Source organism: Tripterygium wilfordii, chromosome 20 (assembly GCF_013401445.1).
Source record: "Tripterygium wilfordii isolate XIE 37 chromosome 20, ASM1340144v1, whole genome shotgun sequence".
Classification (NCBI taxonomy): Eukaryota; Viridiplantae; Streptophyta; class Magnoliopsida; order Celastrales; family Celastraceae; genus Tripterygium; species Tripterygium wilfordii.
In genome coordinates this window covers 1585349-1601154 of record NC_052251.1, presented here as the reverse complement: position 1 = coordinate 1601154, position 15806 = coordinate 1585349, and the positions used below count along the sequence as shown (strand labels likewise).

At 37.2% G+C, this 15806-nt stretch overlaps 3 protein-coding genes across 5 annotated transcripts; 2 read left to right on the top strand and 1 right to left on the bottom strand.

Moving 5' to 3' along the window:
* Positions 1-2285: 2285 nt before the first annotated feature.
* On the top strand, positions 2286-3553 carry LOC119987528 (putative lipid-binding protein AIR1). The gene is made up of 2 exons (XM_038832459.1): positions 2286-2297; positions 2940-3553. Exons 1-2 carry the CDS (start codon positions 2286-2288, stop codon positions 3285-3287), a joined length of 360 nt encoding a protein of 119 aa, XP_038688387.1. The 3' UTR covers positions 3288-3553.
* Positions 3554-5120: 1567 nt separating this feature from the next.
* LOC119986603 (pentatricopeptide repeat-containing protein At3g12770) lies at positions 5121-9767 on the bottom strand. 3 transcript variants are annotated; one of them, XM_038831236.1, is made up of 5 exons: positions 9619-9767; positions 9455-9541; positions 7414-9035; positions 6049-6508; positions 5121-5858 (listed from the first exon to the last, which is right to left on the bottom strand). In XM_038831236.1, exons 1-3 carry the CDS (start codon positions 9718-9720, stop codon positions 7503-7505), a joined length of 1722 nt encoding a protein of 573 aa, XP_038687164.1. In that variant the 5' UTR covers positions 9721-9767; the 3' UTR covers positions 5121-5858; positions 6049-6508; positions 7414-7502. The 3 variants fall into 3 exon arrangements, with proteins under 3 accessions (XP_038687164.1, XP_038687163.1, XP_038687165.1); XM_038831235.1 differs by having other exon boundaries at positions 5121-5417; XM_038831237.1 differs by having other exon boundaries at positions 5121-5417; positions 6049-6417.
* Positions 9768-9820: 53 nt separating this feature from the next.
* LOC119986604 lies at positions 9821-15138 on the top strand. The gene is made up of 5 exons (XM_038831238.1): positions 9821-10195; positions 12174-12251; positions 12380-12464; positions 13704-13792; positions 14638-15138. The coding sequence occupies exons 1-5, from the start codon at positions 9887-9889 to the stop codon at positions 14779-14781; spliced, it is 705 nt and encodes a 234-aa protein (XP_038687166.1). The 5' UTR covers positions 9821-9886; the 3' UTR covers positions 14782-15138.
* Positions 15139-15806: the final 668 nt, after the last annotated feature.

Sequence of the window (15806 nt, the reverse complement as noted above, 5' to 3'; positions counted from 1 at the left end):
TTCTTATGGTCCATAACTATTGATTTTTAGACCCATGAAAACGCTTTTCCAATGTGAGAGGAACTGTGTTTTTGTTTATAAATCATTCGGGTGAGTTATGCCAAACCGATGTGAGATTTTTTAGTTTTTAGATTTTCCACAAAATGATAAATGAAGTAAAATATATAATTCTTGTTTCATTTCCTTTGTTCTTCAGATTTGCTGCGCTGAATCGAATAGAAGAGGTGTGACGTTCAAAATTGTTGATGAATGATCATCAGGTCGTGCATTAATAAGAATTTAGGTTTGTTTCTGCTTAGGCTGGATTGAAGTGGGCATATTGTCATTAATTAGATTAGCCTATTGTTAACAGATTAATTAAGATGTTAATTTTATAATTTATCCATCACCATGATTAATGCAGAGCAGATAACAGAGAGTAATTGGATTATTGCTTTAATTGTTGATGGAAATTGTGAAATGGGTTTGGGGATAATAGTTGAGACTCTCAAAAAAGTGATCCCAAAACACCCCCTTTAATGTGAAGTGGGCCATACATATGTGTTTTTAATTAACGATTATTTTAATACCACATAGATTTGAAGGATTTTTGGGCTCAAATTTTGTGGGTCTCTAGCATTGTCCGATATTTAATTTGAGGGAATTGACAACTAGCCTAGCTAATACACAAAAATCCAAATTAGTATAAGCTATGGGTGATAAAATTCTATCCGATCCGGATGACCGGATATGTTCGACCCGGACTAATCCAAGTTTGGACATAAGTAGTATGCCCAAAATTTGGGTCCAAATACAAATTTTTTATCTGCTTCAAAACTGGGTTTGGGTTCACAATAGGGTCTGAGTCCAAACACATAAATCTTGTCCGATTTAGTTGTTCTGACCCTAACTCGGCTTATATTATTTTCCGGTTTATTTGTCTAGTATCAATCTGGGTTTGGTCAATTAAGTACGTCCGAAATCTAATCGGAATTAGGGTTCAGACATGTAAATATTTCCTACACACATGATGTTGGTCCGATCCAAAATTGATCTGGAATCAATTTTTTGCCGCCACCCCTAATCTACACGCCTTTATTTTCGATGTTGAAGATATGACAGCTTGAGATATGGCTTAATATGACTTGTCTTCGTCACTCGTCACTTGCCATTTACTCTATCTGCTCTGCATTGATCATTTTGTGGGAAACAAAAAGAGATCTTAAGAACAAACGAAATGAAACAGGAATATATATTACTTCATTTATCGTTTTGTGGGAAACAAAAAGAAATCTTGGGTTCCAATTTGTCATATTAATATCTCACACCCGATTGAAATAACTCAACTGAATGGTATGTAAGTAAAAGTCTTGTACCTCTCACACAAGAACGCGTCTAAATAAAGTCTTGAGGCCACATATTGGGTAAGCATTAAGAAGTTGTGAGATATGTCGGATCAAATAGGACAATATCCTTGTGTAGGTCAATCGCATTTTTTGGGTCTAAGAACAAAGGACCACTAGCCATAAATAACAAATTCGTGTAATCCCATAGTCTAGAACGGACAAGATCATTGATGTGTTTGGGTTTAGATTTTCATAGACTAGTGTATACATATTTTCTTGCATGTAGTTTTGTGTAAAACTATATATATCCTGATAACTACATATGTATCTAAACAAGATTGATTATTGTGTTTGAGACAACTAGCTAGCCAGTTTCACAAAAGAAATTCAAATTGTGCAATAATATATATCAACTATGAAGAGTCATTTTATCTTCCAAGTTGCATGACAGCTGGTATATATTTTTGGAGCTTTTACATGGGTCTCATTCTCAATCTCTATAAAAAAAAATCTCAAAAAATGAAAAGAAAAGGCAAGTGGCTCTCATATCCCCATCTATAAAACTTTTATTTCATAACGTGGAACCCATTCAGCTGTCCACCAAACAATAGATTGGTAAACTTCGAGTAACATAACATAGAAAACCCCGTAACTCCATGGACCATGAGACATAGGCCAAGGCATAGTGGTTGGGATAAGCAAGGGCCGACCTCATAAATTTTGCTAAGAGTTATCGTGGTGAAATTCACCATCTAAGCCAACGATCGATCGATTGTTCTCCATCTATATATAAAACCCTAAACCTAATTGCATAAATCCCCACCACTGACTCCAATCATTTAAATTAAAATAAACACCTTGATCAAGTGTATGTTTCAACATAACATGAATTCTCCTTTGCTGTAAAGCTTTGACAAAGGGTTGGTCCGAGGTCGAGGTGATGGGGGACTCGGCGTCCAGATGACAATTGTGGTTGGTTAATCATGTTCCCAGATTGACTAGACACAAGTCTACCAACGAGTTTATATGGGCAAAATAATCCACTATTTAGTTACTGCCATCAATCATTGCCTAATAATTTGAGATTGTCATGTCTATTAATCAATAATTCTCTCAAGATTGTTCCGGCAAATTAGATCTTAATTATTCGACAAATGAAATCTTCAATTCATCGATATATATATGTTAAGACATAATACTTCAATTCATCGATAAGACATAAGTTTTCCGATGGATATATATGTACAAGCCCACTTACAATATTAGCCAGGTTCATGAGAATCAAACCCGTGAGAATAATCCGATATATCCACGGGAACCGGAACCCCAATGATGCATCACGTATTCGCATTTGATAAAATATATGTAGCCATCGCTAATTCTTTGACAGACACTATTTTTATAAAGAAATTGTCGACAGTACAGCTCAAACATGCCATTCTATTCTAAATTTTTAATCTCATGCATTGGTCTCGTTATAAGTTTTTGAAGGCAAATAAACCTCAATCTTCACCTATATAAACCCAAAGCTAAGTCCAACATTTCCATCACAAATCTTCTTCTCTCCCATTCCAACACTTATCAGCCAGCTTAGCTACTTCTCAAACCATTTAGATTTTAGGTGGAGATGACTTCAAAGGCTTTGCATCAATTGCTCTTCTTCTCTCCTTCCTGTTCTTCACATTGGTCAGCTCTAGTAGCAGTACCCACACATGCCCCAAAAATGTTCTGGACTTGAAGGTATGTGCTAATGTTCTCAACTGGATCAACGTAAAGGTCGGCGACTCGAGCCCTTGTTGCAAGCTTATTGACAACCTGGTTGATCTAGATGCTGCTGTTTGCCTCTGCACTGCACTTAAAGCCAGTGTGTTGGGAGTCAAGCTAAACATCCCGGTTTCATTCAAATTGCTGCTCAATGAGTGCAAGAAGAAGGTGCCAGTGGACTTCAAGTGCGAAATATAAATCAAATCTATGCAGCGGCGCAAACTATCTATTGAATAAATCTGTGTCATCTGTGTTGTTTTGTTGCTCCATTTGATTGTAATCCGTGTTGGGTTTCATGTATTGTGTTTGATTTGATTGTTTTTTTTTTCTTTCTTGTATGTTTCCTGTGTTTTGGTTTTATGTTCCCTAATCAGTATTTCAGATGTATGAATGAATTGATAATTTTTAAAAATTGATTTACCTCTCGTTCGAAGAAAAAAACACAACACATTTTGCAGAAGCCGTCAATTATGACGAAGATAAGAGTTTTGTACTTATTTATGACTCTTTGATGGATTGAGTAACTTAGGGGTGAAAGCCGTTCGGTTTTGATGAAATCGAAATTTTTCTGTTTTATATTTAGCCAAACCGAATCAGATCAAATAACATATATAAACCGGATTAAACCGAACGGTAAATTTCGGTTTCGATTTTTTGTTTAAACCGATATAATTGGAAAATTATTTCCCAGATCCAATTATATTATAATTTTATTAAGTAATGTTGATTATATTATAATTATATATACAGCATTAAACAACACTAAACGTTTAACTTTACATTAATTAAGCAAACATAGTTATTATAACATATTAACATTAACTACATAACATATATATATAGAGGAATAATTATATAAATATATAATAAAAATATATGTAAAAATAATTTCGATTTTCGATTTTATACAGAAAATATAATTTTTGAACCGAACCATAAACCGAAAGCCGAATATATCAAAAACTTCAAGTCATAACCGAACCGTAAACCAATATACTAAACCAAATTAAAAAATACGGTTTGGTTTTCAGTTTGGTTCGGTTTTTAATCACCCTAGAAATACTGATTAGGGAAGATACATTCAAAAACAGGAAACACATAAGAATAAATCAATCAAATAAACGCAATAATACATGAAATCCAACACACACAAAAAAAAAATCAAATGAAGCAACAAAACAACACAGATTTATTCAGTAGATGGTGTGAATCAAATTTATAAGCTAGCACATTTTATGCGTTTGATTGGGTATGGGGTGGATCTAGCTTTATAAAAGCAACGTCATCTCTAATTGATAGAGCATTTATTAGGCAATCATTGGTGACAGTAAACAGCCTTATGAATTGATTCAATTAAAGTGCAATCTCTGGTATGATGGTATCAATGATAAAGTCCACTAGGAGAGGGCTTTTTTAAAATATGAAGAAATATTTTCTTCCGACAATTCTAGATATCTCAGTAATAACCATTTCAGAAACATCCTAATCAGTGTGTGACATACATTCATTGGGTATGATGACATCATAACAAGGGATCCATTGAATACTTCTGGGATGGTTATTGCTATGATCATTATCATTTTTTACTTTATTCATTTTACTTTTTCTCCATCTTCTTGGAAAGGGGGCGTACTTTCTCACAATTATGACAACGATCTACCTCAAAAGAAATTCAGTGTCAAAATTTTAAAGAGTTATGTTATATCCACCCAAAATATGACTATTTTACTCTCAAATCTATGTGACATGTGAAATAACTATTGATTATAAACACAAATATATGATCCGTGGCCGAGCCACCATATGAGCCCACCCTGAATTTTTTTAAAAAAATTAATATATGTATGTATGTATATATAGTGATGTAGTCACATTGTGTTCAAAGTGGTCTCAAGCCCACCCTGATTCTTTAATAAACCATACATGTGTCTTCTGCTCAATAAATATCAAACAAATTATGTCCTTTTGTGATGATCAAGGAAGGGATTCATCCAAAATTCAAAAGATTTAAAAGTGCCAAACAGTCCAATATAGAAGCATCTGCTAAACAATCCATTTACTCAAGGACGAGCTCATCTTCCACTGTTTGGTATCCAACTAATTAAGTGATCACAAATCATTCACATAGGCCCAACTACCATATAGGCCAATATATACCTTCTTCTTGTCCTTCAATGGTCCCCTGAGAATCTTTGCTGAGAACCTTTGCATAAAAGACTGCAGACTACTTTGATCTCAGCCATAGCTTTCTTCAGCAAATGAGTCCATCTGGTACGTATACTTGTCATAGAGAACAGGAACCACGTGCAGGAGCCAGGAGCACAAAAGCTGTATGCAAAATCATGAGTTCCCACACATCAAGAAGAGAGAATAACATTGAACAAAGCAAACCATCATGGCATATCAGTATAAGGTTTCAATTAATATGATACCCTCCAAGACACATTGAAAAAATTTAGTCAAATCAAGCAAGCTTGATTACTAAAGAAATGGTTTGACCTTTAGAGAGGTTTGGCAATTTTCAAACAAACAAGCGCATCCAGCAAGCAAGAATATCTCCCATCCTCGATTTGGCACTTTTCTAGAGGTTGAATCAAAGTTCAAAGAGCACTGACTTTTGGTTTTGGAAGAATCTCGTTAAGACTAGACTGTTACAACAAGGCCTTTGTAGGCATATTAAGAGTGGCAATGAAACAAAAATCTGGTTGGACTCTTCTTTGCAGCACCTGGATTTATCAGCCCCGGTCAGGTCTCTTATGTTCTCTAGACCTAAAAGATGGAACCAGCATCTTATTCATCATATGTTTGATAGCACCAACGCAGAAAATCTATGCAACATCCCTATTTTTGATTCAAATGAGGTAGACAAATGGAGGTGAGGAAAGGCTAACAAGTAACAACAGAACACATTCAGTGAGCCTAGCATATAAGTATAGTACCAATTTTAGTATCACGGTACCTGGTTGCGGAAGACTCAAGTCGATTGTGGAAACTAAAGGTGAATGCCAGATTACAGCTACTTTTGTGGAAAGTGATTTCTCAAATTCTGCCTACTTGGGCCAGATTGAGCCCCATTCTTCATTTGGCAGATGATGCCTGACAGTCCCAAGTTGAAACTATTGAGCACCTAATGCTCGAATGCATCATTCCTAGACGGCTATGGAGCTCAATTCAACTGCTTTTGTGGATTCAAGTATAGTCAATTGGGTGAAAAAACATCCTACAGCCCCATCAATGGAGGATTGCTACAAATGAAGTGCATCGGTTCCAACTGTTGACAATGGTATTGGTAAGTATGGACCATATCTGGAGGTATCGAAACTCCATTCTGCACGGGGGACAACAGCATAATCATTTCTCATATCAATTCAGCTTGGAATGAAGTGAACAAGTCCAATTATGGCAGAGAACACTTGTACCTGCCAAAAGATCGAAAGTATATCATCTCAAAAGATGGAAACAATCAATGAATCCTTAACTAGCACTAGAGTGCAAATGCATTGGATTGATTTATAATTTGCATTTGAAATCACCGGGAGCCTTCTTATTACACTCATTGAGCAACAATTCCAACGAAACCGGGATGTCTGTCGAGTTTGACACCCAACACATTTGTTTTAAGTGCAGTGCAAAGGCAAACTACAGCATCAAGATCAACTAGGTTCACAATAAGGTTGCAACAAGCCCCCAATCACCGATCTTTACATTCACCAAGTTGAGAACATTAGCACAGACCTTCATGTCCAGGGCATTTTTGGGGGCACTTGTGGGAAGTAGAGGATCCCAATGGGAAGGATAGAATATTAAGTTAGAGAAGAAGAACAATTGATGCAAAAGCCTTTGAAGCCATGTTTTGAATACCAACTAAATTGTTTGAGTGAAGAGAAGATAGTGAGTGTGTGTGAGTATAAAATATTTTATTTTGTAAAGAATAGAGATGCTAGAACAAAAAAGACGAGAAATTTAGTTCTGTGAACTTTCATAGTACAACAGGTACCAACCCTAGATCCCCCATGATTTGTGGACATTTTTAATTGAGATAAAATCCATCTCCTAAATCATTATGGTCAAACCATTCTCCATAATAAGACAGCCAATGGTCTACGAACTATCCATAATCCATGTTGTGTCCAAATAATGACATTTTTTTCCTCTCTCATTCTATAAACAAATTTACCAAAACTACTCAAAGCATCATAAAATAATCATATACCAACAATAACTTGTTTGTAATATGCTGATCATCTGAGTACTGACATGTGAGCGTGTGATGTGTATATCAAATGGCTTTTTAATCCGCACAAATGGCGCACTAAGGTCGTACCTTCAAATTTCCAGTCTAAAAAAAGTACGGTGGAACTGCAGAGACAACCTTGAGTTTCTCGCTCTTCCATTGTCGAGTGGCATGAACGATCAAAGTTGACAATAAATGATACCCTCTGGCTCATATAGCTGTTTCTGAATATACCCAGCTTCTTTCATTTCGAAATTCAACTTTTCCAGTCCTTCATAGATCTTTTGGGATTCAGGGTGAGTTGCATCACCCACTGAGAAAACATGAAGCTCCTTATCTACCTCTACCCAACTCCACCCTGCACTCTTTCTTACTCCCTTTTGTTGCATCAATTTCCTTACTTCCGTCACTTCATTCCATAAACCAGCTTTTGCATATATATTTGCCAGCATTATGTATGAGGCAGCATTCCATGGTTCCATCTTGAAAAGTTGATATGCAGCCTCCCTTCCCAGCTCTACTTCACCATAACTATTGCAGGAGTGTAAAAATGAACTCCACATAACGTAATTTGGCTCATAAGGCATTTCCTCCATCAACTCCTTTGCCTTTCTAAGGTGTCCGTTTCTTGCATAGAGGTCAATCAGGCAAGCAAATTGGTCGAGTTGAGGAACCAGTCCATAGTCCCTCATTTTGTTGAAATATTCTATCCCTTTGTCAACAAAACCAGCATGATTGCACGCAGTCAATACGGCAGTAAAACAAATATGGTCCAGCTTGTTACCATCAAGAATCTCAAAACGCTCAAAGAGTTCCAGTGCATCTGCCCCTTTCCCACTCTGAGCATAACCCAGAATCATTGAAGTCCACACCACATCATTCTTCTCAAGGGTCTCATCAAAAAGAAAACGAGCATCACCAATGCTGCCACATTTTGAGTACATATCTATCAGAGCACTAGTTAAGAATACACTCTTCTCTGAACACAATTTAGTGACCAGAGAATGCACCTGTCTACCTTGATGCAGTAATGTCAGGCTCCCGCAAGCATTCAAAACGTTCGTTAAAGTATGATCACTTGGACTTGCATCCTCATTCCTCATTCGAATAAATAGTTTTAAGGCCTCTTCGCCGTATAGGTTTAAAGAGTATGCTGCAATCATAGAATTGAATAAAATAGTATCCCTCACTGTAGCCTCATCAAATAGCAACACAGCTTGATATGGTCTTCCGCATTTTGCATAGCAATTGATTAAAGAGCTTACTACAAAACTGTTATTGTTGAACCCAAGTTTCAAAACATGTGCATGGAGCATTGTCCCCTGATCAAATGTTTCTTCCACTCCCTTACATGCACTGATAACACTGACGTAGGTTAAACAATTAGGTTTGCTATTGGAATCCAACATTTCTTTAAACATCCAAATAGCTTCCTTTCCCTGCCCCATACGAGAAAGCCCAGATATGATTGACGTCCACGATACTTGATCATGCCTTTTCATGCAACTAAAAATTTTCCATGCATTCACAATCTCGTCACACTTCGCATAAAAATCAACCAGCGCACTGCTCAAAAACAGACTATCTTCATAACCACTTCGAACTACATGAGCATGAATTTGCAGACCCAAGTTCCAGTTCAGTGTTCTTGCACAACCACTAATAGCAGTACAGAGATAGGCAGCTTTGCTTTTGACATCCTTCACCAAGACCTTCCTGCGCCAAACTACAAATAGGATTATACACCAAAAACAAAATTTCTCAGAGGAGGATTATTATTCTGACTCCAGATAAGTATCAAGCGCAATTGAGCTTCACTAACAAAGGTTAAGGCAACAAATACAGAAACCAAAAGGAAGATGTGAACAACTTCATAAATAGTAGATATTGTACCAACACATACACTACGATAAAATTAAGTTATAGATTGATCTTTTGTTGTCATGCTTTCTCTTCTCTTAACGAAGGACTCCCCCAACGCCTCCCCTCCCTCAAAACCGATAGTTCAAAATTTAAAACAATTCGTACTGCAATTTTTCCGGAAAATTCAAGCAAAAACAAAACCGTAATCTTCAAAATAACACCATAATCTGATTTCGAAAGAATCTCCAAAAATTCATATAACTAATACCTTCCCAACCGAATCAGCAATGCGATCTATACAAGGCTCGGAGAATGGGGTCCCGTTTTCCCAAACCAGCTGGTCATTCACAGGAAGCTGAGATTCCAAAACAAGCGAATCCTTTTAGGAAAAGCAGAAACTAATTTCAATTTCAGTGTAAAGGATACACTTACGGGCTTGTCAGGGACGATGTATTTGCCGACGGGAAGACCCTCGCCGGCGCGGAGGCGAAGGGAGGAAGCAATTGAGCGCCCAACGACGCCGTTACCACCCATGATCCGCGACGCTGCGTTGCTCAATACCCTCCTAGTCAAAATTTAGGTTTTTTTTATTGGGCTCAATTTTATTTTTTTATTAGGCAATAAGATGGACAATTTAAGGAGGCTCCTAGTCACGTGAGAAACTGAGCCTCGCTGAGACCGACCGACGGAGAGGCGCAAGATGGAGGCGACACTAGCGGACCTCGAGCGAGTTCAAACTCGAATTCTCCGACGGATAGCAGAACTCGAGCTCTCTCACCTTCCTCAGAACCACCTATCTGAATCCCTCCCCGTCGCCTCATCCCACACAAACTGCGGGCAAGACAACAGCGGCACTGTTGCTCGTCTCTCTGCCATGCTCCGATCTAACGGAGTTAATGACTTCTTGTTCAAGAGAGTCCCTTCTGATTACTACGATTGGACTCTCGAGTCCCGCCGCGAGATTCTCGGTGCCGCCTCAGTGGATCATCTCTGCAAAAGCATCGTTTTGGTACACCATTTAGCCTTTCGCCTTTATCAATCGATAATTATCTTTTAACTTAATGCATTTTGTTATTGAATTAATTTGAACTCCGAATTTGCTTTTGGAATGGATGTTATTGTGATTGCTGGAAGCTATAAGTGCGGAAGTAGTGAAATTTTGAATGTCTGGTCAATTTTATTGAGAATGAGTTGTAGGGTCCAACCTACATTTCACAGATTCACTTCCTCGAAACAGCCTCTGCACATATTATACACAGATTATGATCGAGTAAGCTCTCTGTAGATCATGTCTGTCCCCGATCCCGCCTATTGGCTGGACATTGTGCATGAAAGTTTTTTTAATTGAAAATGAGCTGTATAATTAAGGTGCATATTTTAGGGCCACAACTTTTGTAGGAGGAAGCAAAAAGGAATCTGTTTTTTAATGTTAACAGAAAAATATGCTTAAGACAATGATCTGGGAAGAGCCTTATATTGACCTGGGTACCTTTTCAAAGATCAATTGTTATGACTGTAACAGTATTTCTTTTTCTCAATTATTTCTCATATGTATTCATGTAGCCCAAAAATGATATTTTGTGCTGGAGTTACTAAGAAATTATGATGATGTTCCAAATTTGAGGTTCAGGATGTGAATAATTGAATGGGATAGCTCTCTAATATGTGAAGCAAAGAAAGTATGTCTTGTGCCGTGGGCTTGCATTTTGTTTATCGTGTACAAATGTGTTTGGGTACCTTGCTTGGTAACATATGAAGGGATACCGTTGGGAAAGAATCAACTGATTCTGTATCAGAGTTTACACTTTCATGGTTTAAAAGTTACGTTTGCCTTGTTTTCCCCTCATTTGTTTTTAGAATCTCATTGCCCAAGTTTTTGTCATGGTGGAGGTACCCTATAGGCACGCTCTTATAGATCTTGTTTTGGAAAGGCCAGTGTTACATAAATTTGGGACCTGGAGTCTTCGGTGATAGAAAAGTAGCTATTGTGGCAGATGAAGGTGATGTTGGTGTTAATTGAGTCTTGTGTGAGGACTGGATAAGGGGACTGTGAGTGATAAAGTCAATGAGTTGATTGCTCAATTTTTTCCTGTTATTCTTTTCTTGAAGATTGGGTCTGCGCCGTGGTAGGGTGCCAACCACTGAACCAGTGGTTGCTCCTCAGACCTGCATTGTGGTGAGTTATCAACCACTGAACTCATTTTACTTCTTTTGTAGAAATTCGGAGTGCTTGGCCTATTGGTAAAATACTAAAATTTCTTCACTGCCACATAGGTTGAATTCTAGGAACAGCCTATCCATCATTCAGGTGAAAGATTGCGGACATCTTTCCATTCCCCAAAATTGCCCTTCATTGCGCAACCCTTGTGCATGCACTGCACGGGGGTGTTTACCTTTTAGGCTTTTACATTATCTAGAATGCAGTGGCTTTGTTTCAATCAGATGTTGATGATTATGGATGCTCTATGCCATGTAATGCTTCTGGAAAAAGAAGAGATGGACTCTTTTTCAGCCCCATTTTGTTCATTGGAAGGCAGAACATAAGAAAAATTCATAGTTATAAGTAACTCCAAATTAATACTTAATTAAAACCTCGAAAATTTCACCTCTTCAGCTTCTATATTTTATTTTGGAATTTCCTAGGAGTGTAATCATCCTCACAATAGGGTATTTACTAATTTTTCATTTGGACATATATAACCTTTTACATATTATGGTGAGAAGCATAAGGGTGAAATTTAAAAAAAAAAAAATTGGTCCACTGAAGATGTGAAAGCGTTGATAAGTGTAATTTGGTCTTGTTAATTTTCATAAGTATATTACAAGTTACAAGTATAAATGATTTTCACAATAATTCTGTAATGCCTTGGTTATTTAAATGATGCAGCATATAATTATACTAAATGGAGTTATAGCATCACTGTACAAGTCTTATCTACATGCTGCATTTGTTTCCTTCCTAATCATCTATCTTCTGTTGCTCTCAGGTTAACACTCAAGCCCCATCTAATGTTGTTGATTGCAGTGATCGCAATTATTCAAAGTATTATATCGTCGTTGTACAGGTACCGTGCACGTTTTTTTTTTTTTTTGATACATATTTTGAACTTTCCATCTAATTCTGCCAGTTTTATCTTCTTTTCCGTTGATTATGCTTGTGAAATTTTCTCCGGCATGATTTTTGTAATTGCAGTACACTGCTCGGTTCAATGCTGAAACTGTTAAAAACTTTCTGTATTCGCTCAATAATGGCCAACTATCAAAGAAAAAATTCAACAGTAAGTCGTCTTCTATTCATAAAAGTTTTGGAGATTGAAGCTAAGTGTCAAAAGTATCTATTTGCTGTAAACAAGCCTTTCTTAATAGTAATGTGTTGAGGGTCGATAGTAATGACTATATACTCATTTGTGCTTGGGTTCTTGGTGTTATATTTATTTCAGTGGGGCATAAATATTATCACCAATTGTTGATAATATGCACTGGTACTGGGTAGTAGTTCCTAGCATTGAGCAGCATGTGATCTGAACAGGGTTGAATTTTTTTCCCCCTCATGGTTTTCGAATTGGTGATATGACAGAGCTTTCTTCGCATGATGCAGTTAGCTTTAATTGATTTTAAGGGATGTACTATGTCTTTTTTTAAAACAAAAACAGCTATACACATTGGGCAAATTACCAACATATTAGACACCATTCCAGGGCAAGCAGTAGCAAAGATATAAAGTATTAGTAACATCTCAAGAAGCAGGGCACAAACCAAATAACCAGCTTTGCAAAACTGATCTGCAAGAGCAACAGGGAAAGTTGATTAAATAAATTCAGAAACTATAACAGCTCCTCCTCACTTCTTGGATTTCTTATATCCTTGAAATCATTCGTATATTTAGTTATTGTATAACTAAATATAATTGTAAGGTACTTTTCTAGTATCCTTTTCATCAGTCCTTGTACCAGAGGATCAAATTTTGACCAACTAGTGTACTTATATAATCATGACAATGAAACGATCAAACTACATGTAATTTTCTCTTCGATCTTCGATTGAGGCAAGAATACATGCACACAATTCGAGTTAGCATTCATGTTGGGTTTTTCTGATCTTGGGTCTTGCTGTAGCTTTAGACTTCACCCCACCTGAGTGCTGTCAATTCACATCACAAAAAGCCCCTTTGTAATGTAGGAGGAAGAGTACATGCATCTAACCCTCCATCACCTAGCAGTGACATGAGCCTTCGGCCTTGTGCACAAGATCATGCTGTTTGCTTGCTTGGTTTCCGTATGTCCATGACATCTTGATGTCTCAACACCTTTACACCATATTTTTTACTATTCATACACAAAGATTATAACTGAAGAGAAGCATTTATAGAATTCTCATGTACAAGGACATGGCCCCGCCATGCCATTGTATTCCTATTTGTAGCTTTTGGTATTATGTTGGCATTTTTCTCTGCAATTGCAAGCTTGTAGTAAAAAGTTGAGGTATTCAAAGATTTTAGTGTTTTGATGATTATGCAGTGAGGCTTGCTCCTGAGGAGACATCAGTGAAGTTGACTGGATATGGACACAATGCAGTGACATGTATTGGCATGCAAACAGATATTCCGGTAATATAATTTATGATTTATTTTTCTATAGTAATATTGCTTCATCTGTTTGCTATATATCACTGTAATAAATACTAGTCTATATGTTATTAAAACATGATACAATTTAAGAGGTAATGATGGTGTGCTGTCTATATGAAATAGCATTCATTTGCTCTTGACATAACATTTCAACGTGGTCATGATGTCAAAGCATAGAACATGTGCTCTCTGCGTATGTTTCCCAGTGGTGCTATCTCACTTGCATGCCTGTTTGACGCAACATCAACACTCGGGCCCCCTGAAAATGAATTGACCAGGCAAATACATATCCCTTTCTCACTTACAGTTACCATGGCTGGTTTATGGGAACAGAGCTTTGGATGCATTTAAGAAGGATTGTATCCTGCTCTAGATAAATTATCATCTCGTGAACTTAATATACTTGTGAATAAAATCAGTTTATCCTTCAGGCCAGCTGTTTGGTTGGTCCACTGCTACAAATATCATGTCTGTCAAATGTGGGATAAAATATGGTGGTCCAATGCATTGCTGGTTTGATGGTAATGATTGTCTTGCAATTTGCCACATGAACGAAATTGGGTGGCATGATTGTTGTTGTGTTGCCAAAGAACTTGGCAAGCCAAATATCTGGACAGTGGAAAGATAGTGTTTGTCTGTGTGTGGATGCGAATTTGTTGGGCATATAGTTCCTCTGTTTTAATGACTTGCATGATCACACTGTCAAATATTGGTAGAATCATAATCTTTTTCGTTTCTGCTTGGTTCTTGCCTGTTATGCAGAGATACTGACTTCTTTCATCATATTAATGCTGTTAATTGCATTTAAAATGGATGAATCGCAGGTGATTTTGGATGAAGCAATCGTTAAACTGACTCCTGATTTCTTTTGGTTGGGTGGTGGTGAGGTTGATCTGAAGCTAGGAGTGAGGACTTCAGAATTTATCAATTTTGTGAAGCCTTTCATTTTCAGCTGTAGTGGTGCTTAGGTTTCTCATATATAATCATTTTTGGACTGCATTAAGACATTATTTAAAGAAGCTGACAGAAGAACTTGAGAAAATCCCATGGTCATCAACTCCTCAAGAGGACTCGGACGCTGCTTGATATTCAACTGGTGGAATCATTGTTTGGCCATGGTCCGAATTTTCCATATTGCCAGTAAAAGGTGATTGATAGCTAGTCTGCCAATTTGGATGGCCATGGCGGGGAAATATATGAAGGGATCTTTTACATCGTATACTTTGAGCTTCCACTTCTCAAATTCTTATCATGAACTACTATGGAAGTAGATTGGTATTTTATTATTTAATGAAGAATTTATTGCAGATTATGTTTGGCTCTTATCAGACATGAAACAGGATATAGGGGTGTCCACGGTGAAGTCAATTTCGGTTTTTTTATATAAAAATAACCGATCAATCGGTCGGGTTATTGACGGTTTAGTTGGTTTTTTCGGAGTTTCGGTTGGTCCTCCCTAACGTATTTTTGATGATAACCGATCAATCGGTTCGATCCGAGCGGTTAATTTGGATAGCCTAGATCTACAACCTTGAACATGTCAATGAAAAAGGATCTGATTTACATCAGTTCATAGTCATAGGCCAACCTAGAAATGCATGGCTAGGAGTCCCAAGTTGAGTCTTCATGGTGGAAAAACACAATGTGCATTCAACTCAAAAGGAGAAAAAGCGTCATACAACTACCATATTCATTTCTCTCGACACCAACAAACATACTAGGAAACATGAAGAACACATTCACGTTGTGTGGTCTTCCAATCACAATAGCACCAACAGAGAAAAAAATTAATAACAATGTATATGGGTCCATTGATGATTGATCCCATATATAAACCCAATCATGTTGAGAAAATGACTTGCCAGTATTTTTCTTTCTTCACATTCGTTATCAAGGCATGAATCACTTGCACGATAGCCTAGTTGGTTATTTTTCCGAACCTAAGAATTACGTAAAGAATCTTGTCCGAAGTTAAGACTTCGATTCTAAGCTG

Bases quoted from the DNA above. Each gene is read 5' to 3' on its own strand.
- LOC119986603 (XM_038831236.1), bottom strand. From the start codon at position 9,720: ATGGGTGGTAACGGCGTCGTTGGGCGCTCAATTGCTTCCTCCCTTCGC. The intron at 9,542-9,618 runs GTAAGTGTATCC...TTGGAATCTCAG, and splicing joins ACATCGTCCCTGACAAGCCC to CTTCCTGTGAATGACCAGCT. The intron at 9,036-9,454 runs GTATTAGTTATA...TGGCGCAGGAAG, and splicing joins TTGCTGATTCGGTTGGGAAG to GTCTTGGTGAAGGATGTCAA.
- LOC119986604 (XM_038831238.1), top strand. From the start codon at position 9,887: ATGGAGGCGACACTAGCGGACCTCGAGCGAGTTCAAACTCGAATTCTC. The intron at 10,196-12,173 runs GTACACCATTTA...TGTTGCTCTCAG, and splicing joins TCTGCAAAAGCATCGTTTTG to GTTAACACTCAAGCCCCATC. The intron at 12,465-13,703 runs GTAAGTCGTCTT...ATGATTATGCAG, and splicing joins ATCAAAGAAAAAATTCAACA to TGAGGCTTGCTCCTGAGGAG.